Here is a 19,662-nt window from a genome sequence, read left to right on the forward strand (position 1 = left end):
TCTCCAGAAAGACCACTTCTACATTCCCTTTACTGGAATACGAAATCTTTCCTCTAATTCAGAACATTTCCCCCCTTCCCCCACCAATATTCTCTATCCTTTTGCAATATCATTAATGAAAGGCCCTTAAGAAAGTGCAAAATGTTAGAGAAAGACATCAAGATCTTTCCATGGCCACTTGATTAGCTATCCTTAGACAATTTTTGAGACTGAGAATTTTCCTTTTGCTAAAGATTCTAGGAGAGTCTAAGTTTCTCTGATTTGCCTCTAAGAATGTTTATTCCTCTTAATTGTCAAAGAACAAATTATTTGTAAACCTGTACAAAGTCATCTAGTCCATCTTCCTAGTTTTTTTGAAGTTTTAAATCATTAGTATAGATTATAATTTACTTTTTTTAAAAATAAAGGTATGGTAAAGAATTTGAAAATAAATTTCTTTCTTCCCATAAGATAGATATGACTATAAGTAATGTCATCCTCATATTAAGTATTTTATTTTTTTTATTTTTATTTTTTCATATTAAGTATTTTAGATGTAACTTTTATTTTTAAATCCTCCATTAAGATGAAAATCAGCTATTAATGAATAACCTTCCATAGCTTTGCAGAAGTCTTCTAGTCTCTGTCATGTGGCTTCCTGGGATGTTGAAAATTATAGAAATGCAAAGCTTCATTTCTGAAACTTCATATGGTCCAGATGGACCAGAAAGGATTAACTATGTTTTTCCAATGTACTTAGGTGGCCAAGATATCTTCATGACAGAGGAGCAGAAAAAATATTACAATGCAATGAAAAAACTGGGATCAAAGAAGCCTCAAAAACCTATCCCAAGGCCTTTGGTGAGATCAACTGAATTGTTATAAATATAAATATAAATATGTATATATCATAGATAGGAGACAAAATTAAGTTCATGAAATGTTACAGTTTCTTTGTAAGATAGTTCCTTCACTATCTCTATATCCATAATTGGTGGATATGCGCTCTCCCTCCTCGATGAAGATTATAATGATTATGGTGCACCTTAATGGATAGTCTTTGAGAAATGTCATGCTAAAAAAACTCTTCACCTAAAGTTAATATGAGTTAACTTTTGCCGGTGACAGTCTGGTTCTGGACCTAGTAGAACCTGGGAGAGCTGGCATCCTGCTGACCTGGTCTGGGGGAAGCCAAAGGTACCTCCATCCTGCTGTGAAGCATCACCAGAGAACTTTAGTCAAGGGGGAAGGAATAGATTTTTTTAAAATTAATTTTTATTATGCTGAACTTAACAAGTATGAGTTTTTCTCGAATATAAAGTAAAACAGGAAAACATGAAACAACAAATTTCTCTTATATACAGCTTGCTTTTCTTTTTATAAGTATACATTTATTATTAATAACTTCCCATCTTCTAAAACCCCTCTCTTCTCTAAGTTTCCATAAGTATGTATTTATATGTAGATAAAAAATTATATATATATACACACACACTCATGCAAAACAAATCTCCATGTTAAGAACACTTGATCACAATCTTCTGGAGTTGTGATTGGCTATTGCACAAATCATCATTCTTAAGTCTTTCACAATTGGTTTTCTTTATAATGTCATTGTTACTGTACACATTATTTTATTGATTCTGCTTATTTAAGTCTGTATCAATGTGTATAAGAACAACTTGGTTTATCTAATCTATCTTCTTTCATTATTTCTTATAGATCAATAAAATTCATAAACTATAACTTCTATAAATTCTCCAATTGATGGGTGTTGTTCCCAATTCTTTGCTATAATGAACAATACTACTATATATGCTTTTGTGCATATGGGTTTTTTCCCTATTTTTCTGATTTTGGGGGGATAGTAATGTTATCACTGGGTCAAAAGGTAGGAACAGTTAGTGACATTCAAGGTATAGTGCCAAATTGTTCTCCATTATTTGTGTGTTTGAGCAAATTTATAAATCAATCAATAGTGTATCAACATACCTGTCCTTATATAGACCCTTTCAACAGTGATCATTTATTTCCCCTTTTGATCATATTTGCCAATCTGATATGTATGAAGTGGAATCTGGGTTGGTTTGACTTGCACTTCATCTCTCTTGTTAGTAATTTAAATTATTTTTTCAGTGATAATCGATCACTTGATTTTCTTTTATAGAGAATCTCTTCACTATCTGTTAACTCTTGTTCTCACATATTTTATTTTGTTCTTTTTCTAGCTTTTTAGTTGCATGCCTACTTCACTGATCTCATCTTTTTCTATTTTATTCATATAAGCATTTAGAAATATATAAACTCCCCTGAAGAACCGCTTTGGCTGCATCTCATAAATCCTTCTCTTAGATGAAATTATTGATTGTTTCTAAGATTTGTTGACACACCAGTTCTTTGGATTAGATTGTTTAATTTCCAATTAGTTATTGCTCTATCTTTCCCTGACCTTTTATCACATGTAATTTTTATTGCATCATGATCTGAAAAAATACATTTAATATTTCAGCCTTTCTGCATTTGATTGTAAGGTTTCTATGCCCTAATACACGGTCAATTTTTGTGTACATAGCACCATCAAGAAAAAAAGGTATATTTTTTCTATCTCCATTCAATTTTTTTTCCAGAGGTCTATCATATCTAAATTTTCTAAGATTCTGTTCCTTAACTTAGTTCTTGTTTATTTTGAGATTCCTCCACTGGTATAGTTTTGCAGTCTATTTCTTTCTGTAATTGACTTAACTTCTCTAAGAATTTGGATGCTATACCACTTGGTGCATATATGTTTGACTATGGTACTTTTTTTTTTTTAAAGCAGTATGTAGTTTTGTTCCTCATCTCTTTTAATTAGATCTGTTTTGCTTTTGCTCTGAGATCAGACTTTTTTAAACTTTTTTTTTACTTCATGATATATTCTGCATACTAATTTTCTTCTCCAGTCTTTTATCTTTACTCTGTATGTATTTCTGTTTCAAAAGGGTTTCTTGTAAAGAATATATTATAGAGTCCTGGTTTTTAATCTGTTCTGCTATGCATTTCTGTTTTATGGGGGAGTTCATCCCTTTTACTTTCACAATTATGATTACTATGTGTTTCCTTCCATCATATTTTCTCCCTATTTATACTGTTCTCTCTCTTTTTACTCTCCTCATCAGTGCTTTGTTTTTGATTCCCACCTCCCTTCCTTCTCTCATCCCTTCTCCCTTCTCTTACCCCTTTATCTTTCTGTTTCTGTCTTCCCTTCACTTCTGCTCCTCTCTTTTTTTCCTCTCTCCCTAACCTTAACCCTAACCCTATAGGGCAAAATACATTTTTATACCTGAGTGTGTATATTATTTCCTTTTTGAGCCAAATATGATGAGATGAACCTTCAGACAATCCTCTTTCTCCTCCCTTCTTTCCTTCTGCTGTAATATCTTTTGTGATTCTTTATGTGATCTATCCCATTTTACTTTCCCTTTCCTCTTTTCCAATGCAACCCTTTAATGTCTCTTTTTCTTATATCATCATATCAATGTCAACTTATACCCCCACTCTCTATCTATACCCTTTCTGACTTGCCCTAATAAAGATATACTTCTCAAGAGTTATAAGTATCATCTTCCCATGTAGAGATGGAAACAGTTTGAACTTTGAATAACATTTCCTTTTCCCTATTTACCTATTTATGCTTCTCGTGAGTATTGTATTTGAATACTAAATTTTCTATTTGGTTCTGATCTTTTCATCAAAAACTACTGAAAATCCCCTACTTTATTGAAGGTCCATATTTTCCCCTGAAACAGTATGCTCAGTCTTTTGGGGTATTTAATTCTTGGTTGTAATCCAAGCTCTTTTACCCTCCAGAATATAGTATTCCAGATCCTCCAATCCATCATTGTAGAAAGTGCTAAATTCTGGATAATCCTGACTGTGGATCCTTGATATGTGTACTATTTCTTTCTGCAAATTTGTATAGTATTTTGTCCTTAACCTTATAGTTCTGGAACTTAGCAACGATATTTCCTGGAGTTTTCCTTATAGGATCTCTTTAAGGGGATGATTGATGGATTCTTTCAATGACTATTTTGCCCTCTGGTTCTAATATATCAGGGCAGTTTTCTTTGATAAGTTATTGAAAGATGCTGTTCAGGCTCTTTTTTTTTTGATCATGGTTTTCAGATAGCCCAATAATTCTTAAATTATTTCTCCTGGATCTATTTTTCCAGGTCAGTTATTTTTCAAATGAAGTATTTTATGTTTTCTTCTATTTTTTTCTTGATTTCAATTGTTAAACATGTATTTTGCCCCCATTTTTTCTTTTTATTGATTTCCCCCCTTTTTCATTCAAATCAGCTCTCTGTCCCTAAATTTAGTCTTGTTTACACTACTTTGATTCTTCTCTATTCCAATGGACTAAACCCAACCCTAACTCCTATTTACTTTCACTCTTTTAAATTCCTCAAATTTTATTTAATTAATACTTTATCTTTCTTTTATGTATTCATTTATCTACTTTCCTTCTATTTTGACCTTTGTCTTTCCCTTGCCATTTAAGTGAGTGGTCCAACTAATTTAAACCACATTCTTCTGCAGTATTCTTGATTTGGTTAGACCAGTGTGTTACAGATCCAAGGGTTAGAGGTCCAGTAGGGGTGAAGTAAGAATTTAGATATAGAAATTAGGATGGGAGTTAGGGATCCAATGGGCTAGACTTAGGATTGGGTCAGAGTTAGTGTATATTTTATAAATTAGAGATAAGTTAGAAATTAAGGGTTTGGTTTCTTGCTTCCAGGTTTTGGAAAAACACTGATAAACTGGAGAAAAGCAATCATAATGAAAAGGGACCTTGAGCCCATGTGAAATAAGAATTGGATACAGGATTTGGAGAAACTTAGCCTGGAGGACAGCAGGGCAGTGCTAACGGTGTGTGCGGCAGTGTAGATCCCAGAAATAGTGGGTAGCAGAATAGGCTGTGATATAAGCCAAAGTAGCAGTTGAGCAGGTGAAGTAAAAATCCTGGCAGCAGATCAGGGGTGAGTGTTACTTTTAAACTCTTGTTTAGTCATTTAGGCGGGCCAAATTCTTCTTGACCTTGTATAGGATTTTCTCAGCAGAGATACGGCAGTGATTTGCCATTTCCTTCTCTAGTCGATTAAGGCAAATAAATGGTAAGTGACTATCCCAGACACACAACTAGTGAGTATTTGAGGTCAGATTCTAAACCCTATTGCTTCCTGGAGCCAGAATATGATGGGCCATCTCCACATGGCCAATATAGTAGCCAGGAAGCATTGCCCATCTCCTTCTATGGGAGAGCTTGTAACAACAAGAGTGCTATTCAGGGTGGCTTGTTTTCTGATGAAGATGAAGCTGTTTATCCTGCTCCTGTGGAAGAAGGAGACTATTTCTCACAGATTCTTCTAACAGAATCAGGAGATAGTATGCGGTAGTCATAGAGGATGATGAAAGCAAGGGTGCTGAAATGGAAAGTGGGCAATAGCAACAAAGTCACTTTGTCTAATAGAGAGTAACACAAGGAATGGGAAATAGTGAGACTAGAAGGGAAGTTGGGACCAGGTTGTAAAAGGATTTAAGAGTCAAACAGAGAAATTTATGTTTATCTTAGAGGAAGTAGAAAGTCATCGGAGCTGACTGAGGTGAGGAATGACCTGGTCAGTCTCGGGCTTCAAGAACCCCACTTGGGCAATTTGATGAAGAAGGCCTGGAATGGGGATAGATTTGGGAAAGGGATTATTAAGAAGTAATTGCAAAGTAAATTGCAACAAGGTGAACCTTGACTGTGTTAGAAAGAATGGGAGCGACAGCAGAGATGAGTTGGAGATAGAAATGGCAATATTTACAGATGACTAGATATGTGGAGTGAGGAGTCAAGGATCAGGTCAAAGCTCCAAGCTTGAGAGAAGGCTACAGTCTTAAAAGATTGGTAGTTTCTTTGACATAAAAAGTGAAGTTTGGTAAAAGGATGAGTTTGGAAGGAAAGATCAATCCTCTTGTAAGCATGTTGAATTTTAAATGTGCATAGAACATCTAGTTCAGTCATTAATAAAATAGGAACTTGACAGGAAGGAGAGACACTTAAAAGGATAGGGTCTGACTAGGTTTCTGGAAAAAAACTAAAAAACAGTAATAGAGGAATAGGGAGTTTGGAGGGACCACCTGCTTTTACTCCAATAAGAAGGAACTGTTATATAATAGTTTATGGTAAGGCCCATTAATACTAATGACAAAGACACCACTAAATGGAGATAATTCTGCCATAGAATGTGTTGGATCTGTGTATTGTAAAATAAAATCTCAAAATGAGAATTATGCTACTATAGTTGAACCTCAAAAATGACCAGAATTTATTTATCAAGGTTTGGATCATCATACACCTGTGGCTGGAATTCCCATAATATCCAAACTATAGATTGACCTCAATATTTCCAAATTGTCCTGTGGGAAGACAAAAATATTTTCTCCTTTGAATTCCATCCCTATAGTTGGGGGGAAAGACTGTGAATGGGTGTTTCATTTATTTTCTTTGTATCACTTACATGGACTTCTCCTTTGTCTTCTTTCCTCAGAATAAATGCCAAGCTTTTGTGTTTGATGTAGTCACAAACCAAGCTTTTGATATTTTCATCATAACTCTCATTTGCCTTAATATGGTCACCATGATGGCAGAAACGGACTCTCCCGAAGGACCCAATCCACAAAAGGCACACCTTCTGGAAACCCTCAACTTCTTCTTTGTTGTCATCTTCACAGTCGAGTGTCTCTTGAAAATCTTTGCTCTGAGACAATTCTACTTCGCTAATGGTTGGAACTTATTTGATTGTGTGGTCGTGGTCCTCTCTGTTATTAGTAAGTAAAAATGATGGCCAAGGTTTATAACTACAGTTTCATAAACTATACCCAGTATCATTAATATGCCATTTGGAGAACATGGCTAACTTTTAAAAATGTCACTTGGTGTGATAAAGTTGGGAGAGTTTACGGCCTGATTTGTATCTCTTTGGTTTTGTCCAAAATGAAATAAAAAAGTTCAACAGTGGACATTAATTAAATGCCTATTGTATATAAGACACTATTATAGATAGGTCCTGAGTGAGATCAAAGTTTAGCTAAGACCCAGGATTTTCCCTTAAGGACTTTACAATCCAAGTCCAGTAGAGGGAGATGTTACATATAGAAATAACTATGATTCAAAGCAACTCAGTTCAACAAATAGTTATTGAGCCTATGCTATGAACATGGGCTCTAGTGGGTACACGGAATATAAAGTCAAAATGGAAAAGAGTATCTGTCTTTGAGGAATTGTGATTTTATCAGAGATAGAACAAATATAGGGATCAGTAAAATAAGGAAATTTGCAGGGGGAGAGAGAGCATTTATGGAGGAGATAAAGCATACAGCAATGATAATACTCGCTCACAGTATAGGACTTTTAGGGTGACAAAATGCTTTTTTTTCACCTGTCACAAGAGTTCTCTCAAATATTGCTCTATTAGATGGACTGCAAAATAATAGGGATCAGTCAGCAATATTCAAGGTCTTCTGATGAGGAGGAACCCATCACCTTCCCAGGTCATCCATTCCATTCCAGGATATACCCAATTTTGAGGGTCTTTTTTCTCACATTAAATCTTAATTTGCTTCTTTTCAACCCCCATCTTTTATTCCTTATTCTGAATTTTGGGGCCATGGAGAACAAAAGTGATTCTTTTGAAATAGGCCAACTCTTCAATTCTTTGCAGATTTGACTCCCATTGGGTTCCCCTTCAGTCTTATCTAATCCAAACATTTTCTGTTCTTAATTAGTGTTCCTATAACATAATCTCCAATCCTCTTGCCATTCTGGTCGTCCTCTGCATACTTTTTATTTTATATTCTTCATAAAATGTGACAGACAAGAAACATTGTCCATCCAGGACATAGATCGACAGTATTGTTAGCCTTGTTTTTTTTTTTTTTTTTTTTTTTAACAAACGAATGAGAGGTCAAATAACTCCCCCAGGTGACACAGTTACTAAGTTTGAGTATTCAAACTTTAAGTGAGATTTTTTTTAAATGATGATAGCTAACATTTATAGAGAACTTTAAAGTTTGCAAAACACTTTGTAGATGTTATCTCTTTTGATCCAAACACTAATCCTGGGAGTAGGGATCATTATTATCCCCATTTTATAGATGAGGAAAGAGTTTCAGAGATTGTGTCTAGGGTCACACAGCTGGAAAGTGTTAGAGAAAGGGTTTGAAGTTAGGTCAAATTTCCATACACTGTGCTCTCTCTGTCTTCATATGCTTGTTCCCCCAAATTAGTATAATATAGCTTAGAATGTAATTGATAAAAAGGAGAGATCCAAAGTCTTAAAAGTAAGATGAAAAAGACTTGATTTTCAACTGGAGATCAGTTGAAGGCATTTTGAAGAAAGTGCTCTTTTAGTAAAAGGAAATGAGATATGGTTCAGTCTAAATGTATGTACAAGGCAGAAAGATGAAAAATATTAAGCTGGAAAGGGACTGGACCAAATAGGAAGTTTTGGGAAGTAATTATCCCCATGGCCTTGAATATAGGATATCTTCACAGTGAGCTTTAGGAAAAGGTAGAGAGGAGTTGGATTGGGAGGTGTGTGAATGCTGGGCTAAGTAGTTTGAATCATAGGTATGAAGCTGGAAATTCCATCTCCCTCGCTTTATATTTGAGGAAACCGAGGCCACGAGAAGTAAAGTGATTTGCCAAAGATCAAACAATTCTGCAAGACCCAGGATCTGAGTGAGGCTGAGATGTCTCCAATTTGATGACCTCAGTCTTCACAGTAAAGTAGGAGACAAGGCTATATTGTAAAATAAGGAGATATGGAGTGGTATTGGGGGCTGAGAAATTTCAGAATCAGACTCAAAGTCACCTCTGATATCTTGTACACTCTATGGCTGAAGATTTGGAATAACCAACATTGATGGATGCATCACAGATCCAAAGTACTATGTAAAGACCTCAGCGGGAAAAATCACACTGGGTGGGGCTGGGGCAGGGTAGAGAACGTAGTATTTTAAAAAATCCAGGTCAGTGTCAACAGACATGCATCTCCCCTCTCTCTGGAACTTTTGATCTGAGACACTGTAGTCACTTGACAAAGACACAACAACAACTGCTCCTCAAATGAAGCAAAGAAAAACATTCAGAGCAAGCAGAGGAACAAACACGTATTGTGTGGGGTGTTAGAATCTAAAGTCACAGTTATTATCCAAATAAGGAAGCTCAAAAAATTAAATAAATAAAAAACAAATGAGGTAGCCAAGTTGGCCCAGGGGCAAGAAAGCATCTATCAGTAGCCTCTTCTTGCCTTCCTAAAGATAGCGGAACCATTTAGTGCCCTTTAAAATGCCCCTGATATAAGAAGAGCAGGTCTCCTTTGAGCTTTTTCCTAATCTCCTTCTGTTCACTAAAGTTCATTCTCAATGTCTTACACTCTGTTTTGCTCATTCTGTTTCTCACAAATGTAAGTTGGTAACTTTATATTTGCATTGCTGATAGCTCTTTAATCAAACAAATATTTATGTTCTTGCAAAATGAGGGTAATCTTCCCCTTCTCCTACCCCAGAGAGCCTAATATAATTCTGATGAGTCTTGTGTATTCTGGCTCAAACTCTGGGATTTGGTGATTTGGAGCAAGGTAGCAAATATAGAATGATCCTTTGGATTCTCCCCATCCACATGGATGGAAAGTACCAGAGAGAAGATGGAAAAGAGAAAAAAATAGGTATCTTTTCTTTTAAACTGAGAAAGGACTAGACTAAGGGACCACTTAAAGTTTGCTGTGTCATACCAAAGGGCTAAGGTCTTTGCACTGAACAGGAACTCCAGAAATGGACTAGAGTTCTGAAGATCAGAGGAGATTCCCTTACTTGTTCCCATTATACTTGTATTGGGAACCATAAAATACCCTAAGCAATTGTTATTATTATCATCATTTATTATTAATATGAAGAAGAACTCACATTAATATTGGCTTTAGTGTTTACGAGCATTGTTCTCATACCATCCCTATGAAACAATATAAATACTTTTATCCCAATTCCACATATAAAGACATTGAAGCTGAAAGGATAAATACCATAATCACAGAGCTCATAGTAGATTAGCCATTAGCTAGTAGTGTGATTATGGTTGTTTGCCTTAGGCATAAGTCTAGTAGCAAATCTGGGATTAGAACCCAGCTCTTTTTGACTATATCGAACTTATTTTTGAAGAAATGGATGCCATCCTCGATATCTCACTCTTTCACCTCCATATCCAATCAAATACCAATTCCTATACATTTCACCTCTGTGGCACCTCTCAAATATGCTCCTTTTCCCATCTAATGTTCCTTCCCAACTGATGCAGACCCTCATTACCTCATACCTGGACTATTGCAATAGATTCCTGGTGGGTTTCTTTGTCTTGAGATCTCCCCACTCTAATTCATCCTCCATTCAGCCTAGTGATTTTCCTAAAGCACAAATCCAATCACGTCACCCAAGTCACTCATTAAACTCCAATGACTCCGTTGCCTCCAGAATCAAACATAAAATGCTGTTGAGCATTCAAAGTCCTACAAAACATAACATTCAAAGTCCTAATTTACTAGCTTCTTATATCTTACTCATCAACTCTTTAATTCAGTGACATTGTTCTCATGGCCATACTGTGAATAAAACACTCCATCTTGGGGCTCTCCATACCTAGAACTCTGTCCTTCCCCATCTCCTCACATTTCCTCACATTTCATCAGGTCCCAATTAAAATCCCATCTACCACTGGAAGCCTTTTCCAATTTCTCTTGGTCTTTCTTTCTTTCTTTCGAAGTTAATTGACTTGCCCAGGGTCACACAGCTAGGAAGAGTTAAGTGCTGAGGCCAGATTTGAACTCAGGTCCTCCTGACTTCAGGGCCAGTGCTCTATTCATGGTGCCACCTAGCTGCCCCTAATTTATCCTTAATACAAAGTATTTGTCCATAATTATGTATATGTTGTCTCTTCTATTAGATTAACTGAACTCCTCAAGGGGAAGGACTGTTTTTTGCTTTTATTTTGTATTTCTGGTACTTAACCTGGTGCTTGTGGACACTAGTAAATGTTTCTTGATGGATTGAATAAGAATCCAATGAGAAGAAAATCTGATTCCTGCCCTGTATTGTGAAAGGATGCAAGAGATTTTTTCTTTTCTTTTTTTTTTTTTTAGATATTTTATTGATACATTTTGTTTTACCATAACAATTCCAAAAACAATCTTATCCAACTCTTAAAAAATAGATACGCAAAACCGTAGTTTGGGGAACTGATAGCACAAGTGATATTTTGTAAGAAATTGTTTTTCTAATGGAGTTCATTCTTTATATTTCTTCTCATGCTCTCATCCCCAAGGTTCATCATAAAATCAAAAGATCTTTGAGATTGCAGTCCTGATCAAGAATCCATTAAAAAGCTGTGCTAATAAGTCATTGGCTTCCTAGATCTCAAATTATATCCAACATATTAAGAAAGGACAATTTCTTTGGGATAAACTAAAACAGAAATTGCTAACATTTAAGGATATTTAGAAATAAATATTTTTACATCAAATGATATCTTTTTAATTGTCAATAATTTCATTTCTTCAAAATGCCTTTTTGATAAAGGGTTCAAAATTCCCTGGATAACATGAAAGTAACCAACACAATTTGTAGATAGAAAAAATTATTCATTCACATGAATTCAAAATGTTTTCTGGAAAATTAATTTTTATTATTTTTTTTTCTAAAGGCCTTTTGATTTCTCAACTGGAAAGGCATAAGACAATTCCATTCCCTCCAGTGCTCTTCAGAGTTATCCGCTTGGCTCGGATTGGCCGAATACTCAGACTCGTTCGAGCAGCTAAAGGAATCAGGACTCTTCTTTTTGCACTGATGATGTCACTTCCTTCCCTATTCAACATTGGGCTTCTCCTCTTTCTGGTCATGTTTATCTATGCCATTATTGGTATGACAAATTTTTCCCACGTGAAACATGAGGCAGGGATTGACGATATATTCAACTTCCAAGACTTCCCCAGCAGCATGCTCTGTCTCTTCCAAATCACGACATCAGCAGGCTGGGATGCCCTTTTAAGTCCTATGTTGAGTTCAGGAAATGTATCTTGCAAGCCACAGAATCCTCGTTATAATAAAAAGTCTTGTAGTTCAGAAAGTTCATATTGCAAAAGTGACAATAAACCAAATAGTGAGTCTATGACTTCTGTCATGGCAGTTACCTTCTTTGTCAGTTATATCATTATCTCCTTCCTTATTGTTGTGAACATGTACATTGCTGTGATTTTAGAAAATTTCAACACAGCCACTGAAGAAAGTGAGGATCCCTTAAGTGAGGATGATTTTGATATATTCTATGAAATTTGGGAAAAATTTGATCCCGAAGCAACACAATTCATTGAATACTCGGCTCTCTCAGACTTTGCCGATTCCTTGCCAGATCCCTTACGTGTGGCCAAACCAAATAGAAATCAGCTTCTAATGATGGATCTGCCCATGGTCAGTGGCAATCGGCTCCACTGCATGGATATACTGTTTGCTTTCACCACGAGAGTTCTGGGTGACTCCGAGGGGATAGATTGCCTTAAAAGCCAGATGGAAGAGAAATTCATGGAGGCCAATCCTAACAAGAAGTTATATGAACCAATTGTGACCACCACAAAGCGCATGGAAGAAGAACGGTGTGCAGCTGTCATTCAGAAGGCCTATCGACACTACTTGCTGAAGATCAGTGCCAAGAAAAAACCACAGCAGATGGTTTGCAATGGAGCCATTGCTACCTTGGAAGTACCTGATGGCAAAGTCCACTTTGACTGATGCTGACTGAGATCAATCAACAGCTGATCAGAGGCTATATCCTTGCAGCTTTGCCTTTATCCCATAATGAAAGCATAGAGAAGAATCAGCAACTTGATGAATATTTATTTTCAGGTTTTTAAAATTATCAGACATAAATAATTGTTTATTTAAATATTCAGTGAAGTCTTTAAAATGACTTAAGTAATCTCATGTAACAATGATATATATCAGAGTTTCCTTTTTCAAAAAATCAGATAATATATTAATGCATGAAAGGAAATTTATAAAGTTCTAGAGAATTAATGTCTGGATTATATTTAAATATCATTTCTTCACCCATAGAAGTAGCATGGCACCCTGATATAGCACCTTGCTTATAATAATAGTCACCTTGCATGCTAATGGGAAATGCTGTGAATTAACCACTGTAGATGTTTTGTGTGATTGTAAAAGAAATTAAGCTTACTTAAAACACTAGATGTCACATAAAAAAGCATTTATTGACTTTGTCATGAATACTTGAAAAATTAAATGTTAATTCTTGTTATATTTGGATGTCACTTGTGTTTTATAGTACTCCTTGGGCTTACTTTCTCATCTTCTCATTATTTTAGGAATAATATATGGTCGGTTTGAATTTAGTGCTTTACTCGCCCCTAAAGTCCATACCTCATCATGATGTGGGGGCAGGTTCTTAAGGATATGTTGGTAAAGCTCAGTCTTGGGTAGATCTGACAGGGCTGGAAAAGCTTCAGGTTGGAGCTCTAGTGGTCAGGCCACCTGTTTGTCATCTTCAGAAAGAGTTATGCATGGGGGCATGTTTTTGGATACATCAACACGTGAGGACTAGGAAAACATGGAGGGCATTGATACATGCACTATAGTACATGCACTATACTTAAGAAATCATAAAGAATGAGAGTAAACAGGCTAATTATGTGCCATGATCAGTGCCCAGTTCTGTTGAGTAATCAAGACCTTGGACATGTGGCTATCAATTAAAGACTCTTATCTGCCTGGATTATGGCCCCAAATCAATGACTAGTATCTATCTTACTAGCCCTTCACCACAAAGACATACATATATAGGCTTTAATAATACAAATGAATTCAAACCAATTAATATTCAAACACCCAACACTTCCTTCTCCAGGCTGCCATTTTTATCTATCTCTACATTAACCTCCCAGTGGCGGATTGTCCTGGAACCAGGAAGTTCTGTTCCTTCTGTTACTCTTAGCAAGATAGGGGCTGAGTGTTTTCACTAATGACAAAACTTCTGGAAATGGATCAGCATTTGTTGATATGATGCAGAATCTTGAGGTACTTTTTTTTTTTTTTGCTTCTGCAAATGACATATGGTATGAGAGTAAGTCTGCATCTAGAGTCGCTTCACTTTCCCATAGGCACACCTTTGTTTCCAGATTCCCAAGCCAAAATGAGGTGCACATTCACTTTATGCCTCCTGCCCAAGAGACTTGAGCAAATCCAAGGACATTTCTGCTTTGTTCTCACAGTTCCATCAATGTATCACACAGAGAGAAAAGGCATTGGTTCCTGCAATCAAGTTGCCATTTCCCAGTCTCATTACCAGTATTCCAACTCATTCATTTCAAATCTTACCCTTTGTTTTGACTTCCTCCATCACTCACATTACTCATGATACTCTGCTTACATTTGTCCCCCAAGTCTTTTGTAGGAAAGGTAAAGGACCTACATGTACAAAACAAAGAAAATAGAGTACTGTTTTCGGATGGATCCTTGGTCTCCAGATATAATGAGAACATGGCCCCCAAAATGAGCATTTCTCCAAGTTTCCTTTCTAAAAAAGTGAAGTAAATATCTGTAGCCAATATCTGGCATGAATACAGGAGGTTGACCACACTCAAGGAGCTCCTATGCCAGAGAAAACCAGCATATGATTCCCAAATCATTCAAGAGTCGCTTAAGGTCATGCAAACAAACAAAATGTCCCCTTTACCTAATCAGAAATGTGTCACCAGAAATGACTTTTTAACATTACTAAACCAAAAAAATTATAACATTTTGATATTTTTAGTGGAAATCTATGACTAACCCATACAAAACTGGGTCTACCAGGAAGTCTTCAGTCTTCTAAATAGAAGTTGCCATTGTTAGTCAACAAAAATGGAATATTATCTCTAAAAGGCCTAGCATGGGGGAATTTCCATTAGTTATACTTAATTTAAAACCTAGAAATAATGAGGAAAGAAAGGATAGAAATGAAGGAGAGAGGAAAAAGGGAGGGAAATAATAATTTATTAAAAATCTATGATGTACCAGGAAATATGCTAGGCACTTTACAATGATCTCATTTGATCCTCACAAGAGCTCCAGGAGGTGAGCACTATTATTAACTCATAAATGAGGAAACTGAGACAAACAGAGGTTAAATGATTTGCTCAGGTTCAAATATATGCAATATGAATATATTAACCACAGAACAATATTCCTGTTTGTTTGTAGTAGAAAGGTATCCTGGAGTTCTTGAAGGCTATTTCAATGGAATTCCAGATCTGGGTAGATTCTGACAAACTAGAAAGAATTCAAGTATGAATCTTGCGATATCTCACTTGAGGACCAGTCCAAGGAAATATAGAAATAATTTTCAATAGCTGATTGGCCACCAAGAGATCCATGGAACAAATAAGAGGGATCACAAGGTCCTCTGCAGCCCTTTCTGGTTCCATATTCACAAAATAAAAGAAAGAAGTCTTAGAATATTTAACAGTTAGTTTACAAATATCTTTATCCATGAACAAAAAACCAACCAATGATTGGAGGAATTGAACTCATTGGTAGTCTTATAAATAAAACAACCAGTAGAAAACAAATTCCATAAGGTCAGATAATACTATTTTTTCCTCTTTGTATCCTCAGAAGTCAAACAATGTTTGTTGAAATAATGTATGACCAGAAAAAGGAGGTGTCTCAAGCTAAGTGTATAGGAGACAAAAGATGGGCAACCTGGGTTAGTAAAGAATAAGATAAAAGGCCTCCAGCATTTTGGGGTGTTTTGGAGGAATTTTGTAAAGGTCTGGGCAAGAACAACACAGAATGAGTTGTGATGCTCATGAGTAGACAGACAAAACAACCAATGAAATTCTCTGAAGAATCAAAATGGAAGGATGAGTACAGCAAAGACAGTACACATTGTAGAGGCAATGTGGTATACTTGAATCAGAAACTTTGGGTTCTAGTCCCAAATATAACCACAGAATTCTATGATCTTCCCTGGTCCTCTGTACCTTCATCTATAGGATGAAGTCTTCATCTTTTCTTGGAGCTAGTATAAAGGTCAAATAGAAGAGGAATATTTTCCTCAACTCTATCCTCTTATAAAACCGTAAAGCACACCGTATTATTCACTATATCAATAAAGGTAGAGAACAGAATGAAGGCGTCAGGCTATGAAGGGATTTCTTTAATTGATATAAGGGTATGCCAAGGAAGAAGAGAATAAAGGTCACCAAAAATAAACACAATCTACAAGGTATCATAGAAACCTGGAACTGGCATTCAAGGGGAGAAGGCCAGATCGTGTAAGGGCAGAAGAGACTGAAGCTCTGAGTATGGATCCAGTATATAATAGGCCTATATGAGGAATTTAAAAGGAAACTAATTCTCCCTGTTTGTGTTTACAAGGCCAGCCTCTCAGAAACTCCTAGTTTATTCTCTCATAGTGACTCTGAACCCTTGCAAACAGTGGTATCTTGGTGATGGCCTTGATGTGTGGACAGTATGACATGGAACCGTTTGACTAGAGCTGCAAAGCACCTCAGGGGCCATCAAATCCACTCCTCCTTTACAGATGAAGAAACTGAGGGCTAGGTAAATCCCATGACTTTTCCAAAGACATACATTAATTGTTAAAGCTGAACAGGTGCATCTACAAGCTGGATCCAGTTCTCTGTCCATGGTACTGATTTTGACCCTTCCTTTTACTTTGCTTTTGTAAAGGAACGTTTACTTCAAAGCTACGTAAAAACAAATCTGAGCTCAACTGATGGTTGCTCTTCTTAGATGAGAAAACTGTCCTGGGTGAAAGTTCTTCCATTCCCTCAGTGTGTAAGGCTGTAAAACTGGGATCTATACAAAAAGCATCCCTTTTGCCTTTTACAGGGCACAGCTATATCTCTAAGGGTCCTTATACCACAGGTGATTCCTCTGAGTCCGAAATTTCCTCCTTGGATTGTGATGTTTTGCAGGAGTGGAAGACAAGTAAGTTCAGAGAAGAAGCAAAGAATATCACTACTTGTGAATTTTAGGTACAAGCAGAAGTTGTAGGACATTTTGCTTTCACTAAAAGAGAAGCTGTCTAGCTCTAGTTTAAATGCAAGAGGAACTATAAGGACATTTCTAGTTGGTAGTATCATTTTAATAGTGTAAACTTCAGATATAATAATAATAATGGCTAGCATTTACAATACCTACTATGTGCCAAGAACTATACTAAGAACTTTACATTTATAATCTCATTTGATCCTCACAACCCTAGAGAGTAAGTACTATTATTATCAACCCCATTTTACAGGTAAAAAAAACTGAGGCAAACACTATTTAAATGAGTATCCACTGTACATCTAGTATAATCAGCCCCATCCACTCACCCAGATACAAACCACCTCCGTTTCTAAGGAGGAGAAAGGGATTAGGTTTACAATTTAAGCTAGTTCCTGTAAAACAATTCTAAATAAGTTCCAAGTCCAAGCCCTTAGACTTCTCAGGGCTTTCCTCATGGACCAGCAGTAATATCCTCCTACGAATCCTACCTCCAGTGTCACCATAGCTTGAATCCATGTCAGGAGGATTTCATTACCTGCACTTACAACTGCAAATATATTATTTCTGCTCTGGAAAATTGTAAAAAACAAAACTCTAAGCCCATTTCTCAGGAGCTACAACATCTAGAAGGGGGAGGGGATAAACAATCTTTCCTTTTATATAGCTCAGCTTAGTTTATGGTACCTGTTCTATCCATGACTAAGACCTTCACATTCTCTGGTGCAGCTGAAAAAAGAGAGCTAATGATTGCTTAATGTTTAATACATATGCCTTTGCAATTATTGAATCACAGACCTCGAGTGATGAAGAACTTACTTAATATCTATAAAGAAATATTCTTTTTATAACTGGTGCTCAAGGACCACTCAAAACTCGGGGCTCTCACTTACATGAACTGATGCTGAGTGAAATGAGCAGAACCAGAAGATCATTATATACTTCGACAACAATACTGTATGAGGATGTATTCTGATGGAAGTGGATTTCTTCAACAAAGAAAAGGTCTAATTCAGTTCTGATTGATCAATGATGGACAGAAGCAGCTACACCCAGAGAAAGAACACTGGGAAATGAGTGTAAATTGTTTGTATTTTTGTTTTTCTTCCCAGATTATTTATACCTTCTGAATCCAATTCTTCCTGTGCAACGAGAGACCTGTTCAGTTCTGCACACATATATATTGTATCTAGGACATACTATAATATATTTAGCATGTATAAGACTGCCTGCCATCTAGAGGAGATGGTGGAGAGAGGGAAGGGAAAAATCGGAACAGAAGTGAGTGCAAGGGATAATGTTGTAAAAAATTACCCATGCATATATACTGTCAATAAAAATTATAATAATAAAAATAAAACTCTGGACTCTCATGGATGGGATCCAGTCTTGGGAGCTGACTCAAAAAATAATTGCATCTTTAATTTTTTGCCATCACCCAAAGTTTTTTTTTTCTAGGAAAAAGGCAATCCAAATATTATACATATCTAGATTTCCAAAAAAGCAGCTGACAAGGTCTCGTCTTCATACAAGCATCCAAGGTAAGAAATACATATTGAGTAAAGGACAGATGCTTCATTTCACACCACATAAAACAAAAGATGCAAAAACTCATGGGAATCCATAAATATACAGGAAATCTATGAAGCATTCAGAGAACTCAGAGGAATTCAAAAACAGATGCACAAATTCATAAGGCATTCACAGTAATTACTTTTGAAAGGGATTGAATTTCTGATTATCATTCTGTCAATTCTGACATTCTCTGGCTCTCCCACAGGATTCAACTGTATGCTCTCAAAGAAAGGTGCAAGGGAAGAGGAAAAGAAACTAAAGAGTCTATCTGTTTACTTTTATAGGTGGCTCCTTCAAAAAAGCCCATAAGACTAAAGAACCAAAACTTCTTGGAAGCTGTTCTATTCCCTAGAGGAAGCCAAGAAACATCTCCAAACCAGCCAATTCCTTTCATTAAATTTCCACACTACATTGACCAAATTTCAGATTATGAGGACATTGATTCAAAGCTGTACCTGGGCAGGAATTGCCCTCCATAATAACAATCTTGGTGAATGAGACCAGGTGAAGTTTTCTTAAAAAGTCTAAGATCTGGAGTAAGTCAGAAAGCTATTCCCAGAGGTCTGCAGGGCAGGAAGGTTGGGTTTTAGGCCCAGTTGTAGGAAGTCACATGATCTCTAGGCCTAGGGGTCTATAGGACAAGAAAAATCAGAAGGTCTGAGTTTCAGGAAGTTACAGGAAGTGACATGACCCACAGGAAGCAAACAATATTGGTGACCATCGGTCACCAATTTAGTCTAGCCAATGAAAAGACTTGGATCTTTTACTATTTACCCAGCTTTATTTGTCTGTTTTGTCAGGTCAGACACATGTTGAGAGCTGAGATGCCTGCCAGGTATGCTTGGGCCTCTAGTTTCAGGGAAGAATAAACACTTTCTCTTTGTATCTGAAGATGTCTCTGATTAGTTAATTTGAGTAAGGGGGTCTAGCACCTGTCCCCCACATTGGCAAATGATCATCCACTGTTCA

The 19,662-nt window shown here is 36.4% G+C and overlaps 1 protein-coding gene across 1 annotated transcript in view; it reads left to right on the forward strand.

The window, feature by feature from the left end:
* Positions 1–13,363, forward strand: part of SCN11A (sodium voltage-gated channel alpha subunit 11) — an 84,103-nt gene extending 70,740 nt beyond the window's left edge. Inside the window, exons 22-24 of the mRNA XM_051970255.1 lie at positions 740–840; positions 6,549–6,828; positions 11,753–13,363. Coding sequence (XP_051826215.1) covers positions 740–840; positions 6,549–6,828; positions 11,753–12,834 — 1,463 coding nt within the window. The 3' untranslated portion in view covers positions 12,835–13,363. The remainder of the gene's footprint in view (positions 1–739; positions 841–6,548; positions 6,829–11,752) is intronic.
* Positions 13,364–19,662: the final 6,299 nt, after the last annotated feature.

The sequence above is a fragment of the Antechinus flavipes genome, chromosome 1, assembly GCF_016432865.1.
Source record: "Antechinus flavipes isolate AdamAnt ecotype Samford, QLD, Australia chromosome 1, AdamAnt_v2, whole genome shotgun sequence".
Lineage (NCBI taxonomy): Eukaryota > Metazoa > Chordata > Mammalia > Dasyuromorphia > Dasyuridae > Antechinus > Antechinus flavipes.